Source organism: Phascolarctos cinereus, unplaced genomic scaffold, assembly GCF_003287225.1.
Source record: "Phascolarctos cinereus isolate Bilbo 61053 unplaced genomic scaffold, phaCin_HiC Scaffold_726;HRSCAF=1367, whole genome shotgun sequence".
Taxonomy (NCBI): domain Eukaryota; kingdom Metazoa; phylum Chordata; class Mammalia; order Diprotodontia; family Phascolarctidae; genus Phascolarctos; species Phascolarctos cinereus.
Window position 1 is genome coordinate 313,104,384 of NW_027556098.1, and position 13,373 is coordinate 313,117,756.

Consider the following 13,373-nt stretch of genomic DNA (forward strand, 5'->3'; position numbering starts at 1 on the left):
CAGAATGTAAGAAGGCAGATTTGAATTTGTTATAAGCAAACATTTCCCAACCATGATGGTTATTTAGGAGTAGAATGTCCCACAGGGTACTGATTCTGAGAAGGGATTCACAAGGCTGACTGCACAAGCCTAAGGTGCAAACTAAGTGTGCAGAGACCCCCTGCTCCAGAGGAAGATCACTAGCACATGGAGGGTTTGCAGGAAGACACAGGGCAGAAAGGTTAAGCTGAACTGCTGAAACAAATACATCAATGAAATCACAGATCCATATCAAAAATATCATCATTGGCAAAAATATTTCTGAAAGAAATACATGCATGTGGTATTCTAGGAGCCAGGTTTTGTATAAATTAGTAAAACTGACTAGATAATGCCTTCCAGAAAGAGAGAGAATACTATAGTAGAAAAAGCACTTGACTTGGAGCTGGAAGAGTACGGGGGCGGGGGGGGGGTGGGGGAAACGTGTGAAGTGAATCCTGGCTCTGCCACTAAGGGTTGGGAAAAGCTTCCTATAGAAGGTGGGATTTTACCTAAGCTTGATGGAAGCTAGGGAAGCCAGGAGGTAGAGATGAGGAGAGGGAGAACTCTAGGCATGGGGACAGCCAGTGAAAATGCCTAGAACCAAGAGATGGAGTGTCTTATTTGAGGAACAGCCAGGATGACAGCATCACTGATTTGAAGAATACATGGCAGGAGCAAGGTATGAGAAATCTAAAAAGGTGCATAGGGTTTGGAAGGAAGGAGGTTATGAAGGGTTTTGGATGCCAAACAAAGGATTTTGTATTTGAACCTCGACGTGTTAGGGAGCCAGTGGAATTGAGAGAAAGAGAGAGAGAACAGAGAGAAGAGAGAGAGGGTGTGTGTGTGTGTGTGTGTGTGTGTGTGTGTGTGTGTGACACAGACCTGCAGGGAATGAAAGGAAGCTAATTTTCAAATTTTATAAGAATTGATTATTTCTTCTTATGCTTGTCTTAAGGTCATTTTGCTTCTCATTAGCATTTTCAGTAGATAGATAACAGCAGCAAGGAAAAGAAACAAAATATCAAGCTATGTTTTAACAGGATACATAATATAATGCAAAAAGTGTTGGTTTGGAAGAAGATTTGAAGTCTTCACTGACTCGCTGGGCAAATCCTTTCTCTAAATCTAAATTTCTCAAATGTAAACTGAGAGGCTTGGTTGAGATACCTAGTATTCTTCATACTTCTGACATTGCATGCTCTAAGTTCCCCTCCAACTCTAACATTATTTGTCCTAAGATCCTTTCTAGCTCTAACATTCTGCTATTCTGTGGCTATGCCATAGAGATAACTAAAATCACTGGCTAAAAAATGAGGTTGATTACTGAAATCTAAGATTTATTTGACCGTCATATCTTAGTCCTACTTTAACCTTCACTCAAATGGATGAGGTATTAGGAAACACCTATTTTACAAAAAGGTTTTCTTTGTAGAATTATATATTGAGTTGACTAAATATGAAAAATTCCTAAAGTGCCTTATAAGGGACAGCTAGCCACCACTTAAACAAAGTGGCCTTGATGTGAGAAGACTGCGCCTCTTGATGTCAAAGGTCTTGTACTAACATAGACAGATGCCATCAAAAAATTTTTATATTTAGGAGCAGACATATTTTCTATCAAAGCTTTATGCTACTAATGCCAAAAAACCAAATACCCACCTACGTCCATCAGTTTTGCACCAGAAAACTACATGAATGTAAAGAGTGGGCGGCATGAATGTAATTCCTTGTAATACCTAAAAGACTGGCCATGTTGTTGGGGTTTTTTTGTTTTGTTTTGTTTTTTGGTTGGACTTTCTCAAAGCAAGGACTGAAAATAAAGCGTTGTGAGACTGAGATTCTATGACACAAAAGAAGAAACAACCTAGAAGGGAATAATTTTCCCCAGATATTGTTTGAAAAAGTGAAAAGAAGGACTTGTCACTAGTAAGGACACTGCCTTTTGAACACATCGATTGTGCTGCTCATTCAAAGTGAGGGAAGAAGATTGATTTATGCTGGACAACAAATTAAATCTGATTTTACAAACATTTATTAAACATTGAGGCACTGTCCAGGAGGAATACGAAGATGAAAAATGACAGTTTCTACACTCAAGAAGTTTTTAGAATGGGGAACAAAAGGGAAGTGGCTTTGGTCCAAGGAAGAGTGATAGAAGTGCATAGAAGAGGTCCAGGTAAAGTGAAGAGATCATAGTACACGTAACAAGGCCTTTTACACTGACAGAGTTCCAGCCAGCACTAGATGTCTGAAGGCCCAATTCTTGCTGGGTTTACCTAAAATAAACTCTTCCAGAAATGAGAAATGCTTTCCCAGTTGTGGGTTGGGTTTAAATTTTAAGATAACTAAAGGGTGTTATCTAGAGAGGACTGACATTACTCATGTTCTTCTAAATGTCAGGAGATGCCTAGAACTGTTTCTCAAAACTAACTCCTGCTAGAGAGAAGTAGCTTACCCTTGCTTTTAAGGTAACTTCATATCCACTTTATGTGTGTTTTCTATATAACCATATATGTGCTTTGCATCTCTATATGCATGCATGCACACACACGCACACACACACACACACTGTTGTCTCCCTCATTAGAATGTAATCTCCTGAAGGCCAAGGATGGTTTTGCTCTTGTTTCTGTATTCCTAGTGCTTAACATTTGCTTGCTTTATTGAAATCATCCTCTACACTATTTTTGAGACCTAAGTCTGACCACGTCATTCTCCTACTCAAAACCTTCAGTGGCTCCCTGTTGCTTTTGGGTTAAACTATAAACTTCTGAGCTTGGCATTTATAGCTCTCCACAATATGGCTTCACCTAACTTTCTGTACTTCCTTTGCATTACTACTACTCTCCTTCATGCACTGTACATTCCAGTTAAACTGAGCCACTAGCTTGTTTTTTCAACTCAACATGCCATCTCCTCTCTCCATGCCCCGTTATAGGCTGCTGCCTTGCCTGGAATATACTCTCTCATGTGCACCTCTTGGAATATTCAGCTTCCTTCATGGAAGGCTCAGATCTTTCGCCCCTCCCCATGCGGAGCCTTTTCTGATCCCTGCTGTGGTCAGTGCTCACTCTCTCTTGAAATGACTTTCTATTTATCTGTCAATGAGTTGGAAGGAAACATGGTGTATGCCCCAAGAAGGATGTTAAGTGCTTTGAGAACAGGGTCTATTTAATATTTCCCTTTGACTTCCCAGAGCCTGTCACAGTGCCAGAGAGCAGACAAATAAATATTTATTTAATTGCACTGAAGTGCTGGCTGTGCCATTTTCTAGTTGTATGATCACTTCCCTGCTCCAACTTTAGCTTTCTTGTCTGTCAAACAAAACCTATTCTAAGAAAATCATTTTGGCAGTTGTGAGGAGGATAAGATTGGAGCAGGGAGACCATCTAGGTTATTTCTATAGTCCAGGCGAAAGGTGATTAGGGTCTAAATTAGGGTTGGGTTGTGTGAGTGGAGAAAAAGACGTACACAAGAAATGTTGGGGGGAATGAAATAACAAGATTTGGCAACTGACTGGATCTGTAGGTAAGAATGAGGAGTCAAAGATGATTCTGAGGAAGTGTATCTGGAGGACTGGAAGGATGGTCCTGCCTGGAACAGCAACAGAAAGCCTGAAAGAGGGATAGGTTGCAGGAAAAGACACTGAGTTTTGGTATGGACATGTTGAGTTCAAAGTATCTACAGAGCAGTCAGGGATTTTCAGGAGGAAGTTCAGATGAGAAACCAGGGCTGGATATATATAGATCTGGGAATAATCTATACAGAAATGGTAACTGAACCCATGGGCAATGATTAAATTATCAAGTGACAGAGTACAGAAAGAAAAGAGAAGCAGAGGACAGAGCTTGGGGTATACCTATAGTCCGTGGATATGACAAGGATGAGTAACAACCAAAGGAGACGAAGGAGAAAGGCAGGAAAATAACTAAGAGAATCTTAACAACAACAACAACAACAACAAAACCAACCCCCTCACTTTCTTCTCCCTCAAAACAAGAACCAGAGAAAAGAGAATATCCAGAAGGAAAAGGTATTTGTATTAATCTAAATACATAATTCCCCCATCATAGAGAAAACAAAATATACTATGTACTGCTGAAATGATACATTGTGTCTTGGAACTAACTGCATGTGTTTAGTACTGTGCATCAAGAAGCTATAATCTCTGACAGGTTCATAAGATGATTCATAACTTTGACAAAGGGCTTACTTAGCCTGATGGTTAACTTGAAGAAATTAAACATAAACAGAAAAAAATCACTTAATTACCTGCTTATTCTCAACCCCCTAAAGTTGTGGGAAGGGGGTTCTACATTCTACAAAATGTAAATATTGTGTTGTTTGAAATACTAGCTGTATCCCTAAAGTGAAAAAAAAAACTCTTACCAAAAAAAAAAAAACCCAGAAAACAGCTTGCCAATGTTCCTCTCCTGCCTTGCCTTTCATAATTCATGTGGACAGGCAGTCGTACCCATAAAGCACTTGACCTCTCGTAGCATATGCTTTTCTCACAACATCCTAGCTAGTGAAGCCTCATGCCTATGAAAGGCTTCTATATGCCCAATCACCTGTGATATGGAGACAATGCAGAGGATTATAGTGGGGAATAAAGTCAAAAATAACATCTGTTTTATTAAGAACACAAAGCATTTCATAAAATATTAAGATGAAAAGGCAACTCCAATTTGCTAATCGTTACAACTTAACACAAGGCACCAAAGTGTTAGAACTGTTTCTAGCTTCTTCAGAGCTGGGTTTTGGAGATAATTACCAATTGTTTACAGAGAGATTATATAATCAACTAACTCATGCTAATTAATCCAAACGATATTCCTGTAAAAAAGATAAGTAATATTAACTGAAATCCAATGGCCTTTCTTGTGAGTCCCCACACATGTTGAACTTTCTGCAGCTCTTGACACTGATGACCTATACACTCCTTTCTCTTTTGGAAGATTTTCTTCTCCCTTGTCTTTAATGACACTATACTCCCCTGAATTTCTTTCCTTTTTCTTCTCTAACTACTCTTGTATATCATCTTCCTGATGCTTTAACGTAGATAACAGTTAAAGTCTATCTCCAGCCCTTCCCTTTTCTCTTTTTATACTCTTTCCCAAGCATACATATACTTTCATTCCCAGAGTTTTAACTACAACTTCTATATAAATGATCCCCAAAAATGTCTTTCCAATCTTGACTTCTGTACTTCAAGCCCATTTTACTAAATGTCACATGGGGTGGAAAACCTGTGGCCTCAAGGCCACATGTGGCACTTAGCTCTTCAAGTGCAGCCCTTTGACTGAATCCAAACTTCACAGAACAAATCCCTTTAATAAAAGAATTTGTTCTATAAAACCTGGACTCAGTCAAAAGGCTGCACCCAAAAACCTAGAAGATTACATGTGGCCTTGAGACCTCTCTGGTTACCCACCCGTGGAGGATCGCCACATGGAAATTCTACAAGCACAACAAATTCAGTATGTCCAAACGCTGAGCCTGTCATCTTCCTTCCAAACCTGCTTTTCCTTTCTGACTTCATGACTTATGTTTGCAACATCCTGCCACAACTCATGTTTGAAACTCTGCCCCTAACTTTCCAGTCTTCTATCTCGTCTGTTATCAAAGTTATGTCCATTCTTTATAACATTGATCCATACTTTCTTTTCCAACAGCCAGCCGTTCAGCAAATGCCTTCGTTATAATCTACCTAGACTATGTGTGTATATGCACATATATATATACACAAACATATATACATATACACACATATACATACATTACTTACCTTACATTCATTTTTTAAAATTTTGAGTTCCAAACTCTTTCCTTCCCTCCTGCCTCTCCCCCACGCATTGAGAAGGCAAGAGATATACCAAATGTAAATTCATGGAAAACTTATTTCCATATTAGTTATGTTGCCAAAAAAAAAGCAAGAAAAATAAAGAAAATTTAAAAAGTATGTTTCAATCTGTACTCAGAGTTCATTGGTTTTCTCTCTGGACGTAGACAGCACTTTTCATTGTGAGTTCTTTGGAATTGTCTTGGATCATTGTATTGATTAGAATAGCTAAGTCTCTCAGAGCTGATCATCGTTATAATATTGCTATTACTGTGCAAATCGTTCTCCAGGTTCGACTCATTTCACTTTGTATCACTTCATATCCGTGTTCCGAGGTTTTCCCAAAACCATTTTCCTTGTCATTTCTTATAGCACAACAATTTTCCATCACAATCATGTATCACATTTTTGTGATTTAGCTATTTCCCAACTGATGGGTATCCCTTCACAGTTTCCAATTCTTAGCCACTGCAAAAAGTGCTACTATAAATATTTTTGCACATATAGGTTTTTTATCTTTTCTTTGATCTCTTTGGGATACAGACCTAGTAGTGGTATCACTGGGATAAAGGGCATGCAGTTTTATAGCCCTTTGGGCATTGTTCCAAATTTTCTCCCGAATGGTTAGACCAGTTCACAATTCCACCAACAGAGCATTAGTGTCCCAATTTTTGCACATCCCCTCCAGCATTATAATTTTCCTTTTCTGTCATGTTAGCCAGCCCTATAGGTGATAGGAAGGGTTTATTATCCATTCAGGGAGATGAGTTTAGGATCAGGGACAACATCCAGATTTGGTGGCACTTACCAGCTTGCTGAAATCCCCACATTTGTTGGGAACTCCAGATGGATGGAGAGTCATGGCTGCAGCAAAGCTATGCATGGAAGTCTACTGTTGAAATGCATCTTCTTTGTAAACAGGAGTAGCAGCATGTGTACCTGGAGCTTAACACTTCTCTACTTCAAAATAAAACAGCCACGTTGCTCAATGACTAACATTGATAGACTTAACCCTTCTCATCAATACAAGGATCTAAGACATCTCCAAAGGCCTCATGTTGGAAAATGCTATCCACATCCAAAGAAAGAACTATGGAGTTTGAATGCGGACTGAAGAATAGTATTTGCTATTTTTTTTTCCCTCTGTTGTGTTTTGTTTCCTCTTTCTGGTGGTTCCTCCTATTGGTTCTAACTCTTACCTACACCATGACTAATGTGAAAATACGTTTAATAGGAATACATAGGTATAGCCTACATCAGATTGCACACCATCTTCAGGAAGTAGGGGGAGAAAAATTTAAAACTCAAAAGCTTATGGAAGTGATTGTTGATAATTCAAAATAAATTAAATTTAAAAAATTTTTGGAATTTTGCTATTATATTTCTTGGCGTTGTCAATTTGGGATCTCTTTCAGGTGGTGATTGGTGGATTCTTTCTATGGTTATTTTCCCTTCTGGTTCTAGGACTTCCGGGCAGTTTTCCTTTATGATTTCCTGAAAGATACTATCCAGGCTCTTTTTTTCATCATGATTTTCAGGTAGTCCAGTAATTTTTAAACTGTCTCTCCAGAGTCGATTTTCCAGGTCGGTTGTTTTACTGATGAGGCATTTTACATTTTCATCTATTTTTTCATTTTTTTGTTTCTGTTTGACTGATTCTTGCTCTCTCATAGAGACATTAGTTTCCATTTGTCCAATTCTAGTTTTTAACAGATTGTTTTCTTCTGTTAGTTTTTGTACTTCCTTCTTCAACTGGCCAATTATGTTTTTTAGGGACTTGTTTCCTTCAGTATACTCTTCTGCTAGGTTTTGTACTTCCTTTTTCAACTGGCCAACTATGTTTTTTAGGGACTTGTTTTCTTCAGTGTACTCTTCTGTTAGTTTTTGTCCTTCCTTCTTCAATTGGCCAATTGTGGTTTTTAGGAACTTGTTTTCTTTGGTGTACTTTTTTTCCAACTGGCCAACTGTATTTTTGAAGGATTCTTTTACCTCTCTCATTTGACTATTAAAATCCTTCTTGAGCTTTTCTAAGAAGGCTTTTTGGGCTTCAGACCAGTTCATATTCCCTTTTGTTGTTGCAGATGTGGGTTTGTTGACAATACTGTCCTCTTCAAAATTTCTGTCTTGATATTCACTCTTCTCATAATATGAATCTATGGTACATTTCCTTTTACTCATGGCGTTTCTTTATTCCCTGGCCTTTAAAGAGACTGAGCTCTCCTGCTGGAGATCAGAGGGTACTGACCCAAGCTTCTTGTGTTGGGAGCCTAGGTCCTGGTCACTGGCTTTGCGTTCTGGGGCCTCTTATGCTGGGAATTGGAGGCTGTAGGTTTCTGGCAGCTTACCTTGCATTGGGCTGGAATCAGCAAGGCTGGAACTTTCAGGCAATTCTAGGTTACCTGCTTTTCCTTTCCTTTAGCCTTCTTCCGCTCCTTTTAGATGGGTGCTGCAGGATGTTTATCTGCCTGGGGCCCCCTGCAGTGCTGTCTCCCTCGTTTCTGCTAATACACCAGGAGATTCCTTTGTGGTGGAATGCCGAGACTCCTGGTGGTTTTCTGAGCTCAAATTTAAAAAACTTTTAAAAAACCCAACCAACTGCACCCATATATAGATGGCAAACTTAATCAATCAATGTTGTGTGTCTTCACTGATCAGTCACTCCCCCCCCCTTTGCTGAAGGCTAAGAAAATGGGTTAGTATTTTTTAGCAATAAGGTATTTTTCAATTAAGATATGTACATTGATTTCTTAGACACAACACTATTGCACATTTAACAGATAACAGTATAGTGAAAACATAACTTTTATATGCATTGAGAAACCAAAAAATTCATGCGAGTCACTTTATTGTGATATTCGTTTTATTGTGGTGGTCTGGAATTGAAGCTGCAATACCTCCAAGGTTTGGAGTACTCTGGAGTACATAACCCACTGGATGAGAAGTGACAGCCACGAGGTGACGGGGGAAAGGTGTGGGAATCTTGCCTACCAGAGATACTGGTATTTGGGACACAAAACTGACCCAAGGGGTCCACACCATCTGTAGTCAAAAAAGGCTAGTGGTGGGAGGGGGTAGAATAAGGGGCTGGCATCTGTATCTTGGAGACAATCCCGTAACTGGCTTTGGGGGAGGAAGGCTGGGATGTAACAGATTTACCAACTCTTCCACTGAATGACTACACATCCCTTGGGAGTAAAGTAATGGCCCAGCCTTGGATTATTCCAGGGCTACCAGTTTACAGACCACTGGCCTAGTGAACCAACTTTACTAAAGGTGGGAGAACTGTCACTTGAAGGTTGTTCATGCCCTTTTTTGTTTTTGCCACAGAAAAATCATAAAACTTCTACTAAGTAATGGAAGCATTTCAATCTCCACTGGTAGAAGGGGATCTAGTAATGAAGAGATCACAAAAGTATTAGTGATTATTATTAAATAATGTGATGATGATGATGATGATGATATTATTATTAAATAATGTAATAATAGTGAAATATCAGAATGGACAAGGGGCAAGAGGAAAAGCACTGTTAAGAACTTTCAGCTACCTTTAGCAGGCAGCAGCTGAATATTCAAATTTCTCAAAGAAAAGAAATATACCGTAGAGAAAAGAGGATTTTTCACCATGACATTTTGAAGGACAGCATGGTAAGGCTACAGGCACATAAAGATCTACACTTATTCACCATAAAGATAGTAGGACTTTCAGCTTAATGTTGAAAGGGTTCACTCAATCTGAGGCATAAGACTTAGGTGGAATGTGATCATTGTTTTCAAATACATGAAGGGCTACAGGGATTAGATTCGCTTTGCCTGAACCCAAATGTGAAAACTACAAGCAACAGCTGCAGAGAGGGAGATTTAGATGCTACGTAAAGAAAAACCTTTAATGATTACAGCCATATCTAAGGTGAAATAAACCATACCAAAAGGGTTGGGACTCCCAGAAGATCTTCAGCAGAAGCTGATTGAGACTTTTTCAGGGATGTTTGTTGATTTCATTAATTGACTGATTAAAGAAGGAGTTCCTATTCAGATACAGGTTGGCCTAGATAGCCTTTTAGATCTCTTCCAGTTCTGAGCTTCTATAATTCCTCCTCATCTGACAGCTCAGACAAGACAAAACTCCGCCAAACCCCAATGTGCCCAGACTAGCTTTAGAAGAGAGGCTTTGCTTCTGTTGGTTTACTTCATTTTTAGAATAAGTAAGATACTGTATATACTTCAACATACCACCTGCTTAAGGGCTACTGTGTTAGAGAAAAGTGGGTTCATACTTACCCTACTTGAGGTTTCCAATAAAAACTGGAATGTATTCTGTATAGCTTGGCATGTCTCTAGCTCAGTCCTGCTGAATGCTATTAAATAATCCTTCAGGTGATCATATACATTCCCGTCAAGGGCCTATATGAGGGAGAAGAAAAACAAAAGCTAAGTGATCACGACAAAACTTTGAAGGATGATACCTCTCAATATCACCATAAAGAATCAGGCAGCTTTGATACAGGAGACCAGGAGGTCAGAGGCCCAGCACTGCATTACACCACGTGATTCTGGACAAGTCACTGATGATAATAACATGATAACAGCTGACACTTATTCCATTCCAAGCTAATTCCATTCAAATAATTGGGTGCTAGAAGGGACCCTGGAGATTATCTAAATTCTAGTTCTCTATTTTACAGACGAAGAGACTTGCCCTGGATCACACATCTGATAACCAGGGGACCAGTCTGGGCCTGGTATTCTTTCCCTATACGACTCTCTCCTCTGAGCCTAAATTTCTTCCTTGGTAAAATGAGAATAAAAATTATACTAGATAATCTCTAAGGTGCCCTCCAGATCTGACATTTTAATTCCATACATTCTATCCTTAAATATTTTAAGCAAAAATATTAGGTTCTTCAGGACACAGCCATGAGATGACACAATAGAGCCCTAAAACTATAACCTATTATTAAATATACATTTCATCCAGTTATGTAACGTGTCCATAGCAAACTGCTGATGTCACAGTTAGATAAAAGGCTTTGCCTTGGGGTATGTTCTTTATGTGAAGTAAATGATCTTCTCAATAAGAATACATGTAACTTACCTGCAACCAAGGCCCAGGGTTTTATACAGATGTTCTTGGTAGGCAGTCACACATCTTTGTTTTTGCAGTCACCAGTTTTAGATATTTAGATAAGAACACATACAGCTATAGAATCAACATCCCTGCCCATGCCAGTTGGTACTTTCTCAACCACTTAGAGTAGCCTTGCTGTGGCATGAAGTGCCACACTCCCAGGACGTATCAGAGGTGGGCTTCTAGTGTACCTGTCTACCCACTATTCCACATCAATGTCAGTTATTGTTTTGGTGGTTGTTCTTTGGAAGTGCTTTCCAGGAGCTTGCCGGGATAGAGGCCAAGGGAACCCTCAAAATAATTCCAGAAAAAAATACTGTATGCCATATCCTGGTATGCTTCTGAAACAACATCTATGCTGAAGAGTAAAATAAAGTCTAGAACCTGTAGAGACAGAGGGTGCTTAAATCAAAAGCCTGTTAAATGCCACTGTCCTGATAGACCCAGGCTATGGAGCAATCTTGCTAACTTTTCTCCCACTGCAGAGCGAGAGGCTAAGTCCTAGTCTAGGAACTGTTATTTGAGTCCTAAGGCTGCTTTGTCAACTGTAACATCTACTCAACACTGATGTGAGTTCTGGGACAGATATGACCTATCTGGGGACTGAAGAGGGAGCCCCTCAATTATGTCTTACCCCTCTAGAATTAGCCAGCCTCCAGGACTCCACTGACCCTGGTCATTGGTTGGGAACGTCTATCCTGCCACAACACATACTCCCCTAAATTCAGGGAACAAAAATCACAACAATCTGTCACTGACACCACAAAGGGTGTGACAATCCACTGCTCTATGGCTCCCTGCTTCCTTACCTATCCACAGCAGGCCTATCCCCTCTCCATCTTACTTGACTTGGGTCTACCATTGAGCTTTCTAGAACACCAGTTCTATTGTTAAACTACCCTTCACAGTGGATCTTTGCCCTCTTTCCAGAAAACACTTTGTACACATTTTGTATTTTATTTCTATACACACATTGTTTCTCCTCAATAGGAGACTCAATCTTGTCTTTATATACCCCACACACATTACAGACATCAATAGAACTTGATGAACTGAAATGAGCTAATGTGAGTCACACAAACACCAACAATTACCCAAAGCCAAAGTTTCTGCTAAGAGCGCCTGCTTGAGAGGGTAGGTCCTATGCGTAGCCACCGACCAGAGTTTACAGACAAGTTGCTCTCCTTTCCTGGCTTTGTAATTCACAGACAGAAGCTTCCTGGTTTTGTTTTGTATTTGTATTTGTCTTCAAGAGGCCTCCTAGCTTTGAAACAATGAGATTCCGTACAATAGCACTCTGATAAATGCTTCCAATTTTAAACTTATTTTAAATGAAAGATTCTAATCCAAAAGTTGCATTGTCATCTTATGCCTTTACCTACAAGAACTTCAATAAGAACTAAGGCTTTGCTTTTACTCTTAAGAAATGACTTCATTGCCACTAACTCACTAAATGACTGCAGAAGAAGCAAATTTCATTTTGTATTTATATTTCAGTCTGACATAATTTAGTCATTATTACAAACGACAGAAGTAGAGGGGCAACACATTAGCCATTTGATATCAAGAAATTTCCAACTGGCATGTATAGCTCTTATTATCAGCAACTGGGCACTCTAGGCCACACCAGATCAGCCAAATGACAGTCACTCTTCAGGCACCTTACACAGCTCTGCTCCATCTCTGCATGTTGTTTGGGAGGTACCTGGAGCTCTCTAACACATACTGGCTATGTAACCCTGGGTAAATTGTGTAACCTTAGGTAAGCTGCTCAGCCTCTCAGTGCTCAAGGCAGAGGTACTGCCCTCCATTGGCAAAGGAGGTTACCTACCTCATCATGGAATTCTTTACATCAAAGACATCACAGATCCAGTCTCTAGCCCTAACCCTATATGCAGCTCTTAACATTTTATAGCTACTAATGGGAAATGTGGGCTATCCATTGATACTTTTACTATGTGACCAATTCACCTTCTCTGGTCATACACTGATGTCATGTTGATGACATTAATTCTTCATGGTTCATATACAGCTTCTTACTCATATTCTACCATGTGACCCAGCACCTCACAAAATGATGTGTTTCTTGCTTCAAGGTATAAAAAAGCCCAGTTCTTTTAACTTCTTTATTTGTCTGTCTAAGAAGAATCTGTGAATTATCCTCCTATTCATTTAAAACTTCAGTTTGTTTCCCGGTTTCAATTCTGGAAATTATGTCAATATAAATTCCTCTAGTAGTATGCCCACTTAGTCACTGGACAATGATCTAGAGAGTGCTGTTCTCAGTGCTAAGAAGGGTCATTTCGAATTTTGTTTTATGGGCTACCAGAATGAAATAATTCATCAAGTGGCCAATCTACTGTTAAAAGACTCTTTTCGTGCTTA

The 13,373-nt window shown here is 39.4% G+C and overlaps 1 protein-coding gene across 2 annotated transcripts in view; it reads right to left on the minus strand.

Moving 5' to 3' along the window:
* FCHSD2 (FCH and double SH3 domains 2) overlaps positions 1-13,373 on the minus strand; it is a 356,033-nt gene that overhangs the window by 90,534 nt on the left and 252,126 nt on the right. For both annotated transcript variants that reach the window (XM_020989616.2, XM_078156892.1), the window contains exon 9: positions 10,142-10,264. In XM_020989616.2, the coding sequence (XP_020845275.1) occupies positions 10,142-10,264 (123 nt within the window). The remainder of the gene's footprint in view (positions 1-10,141; positions 10,265-13,373) is intronic.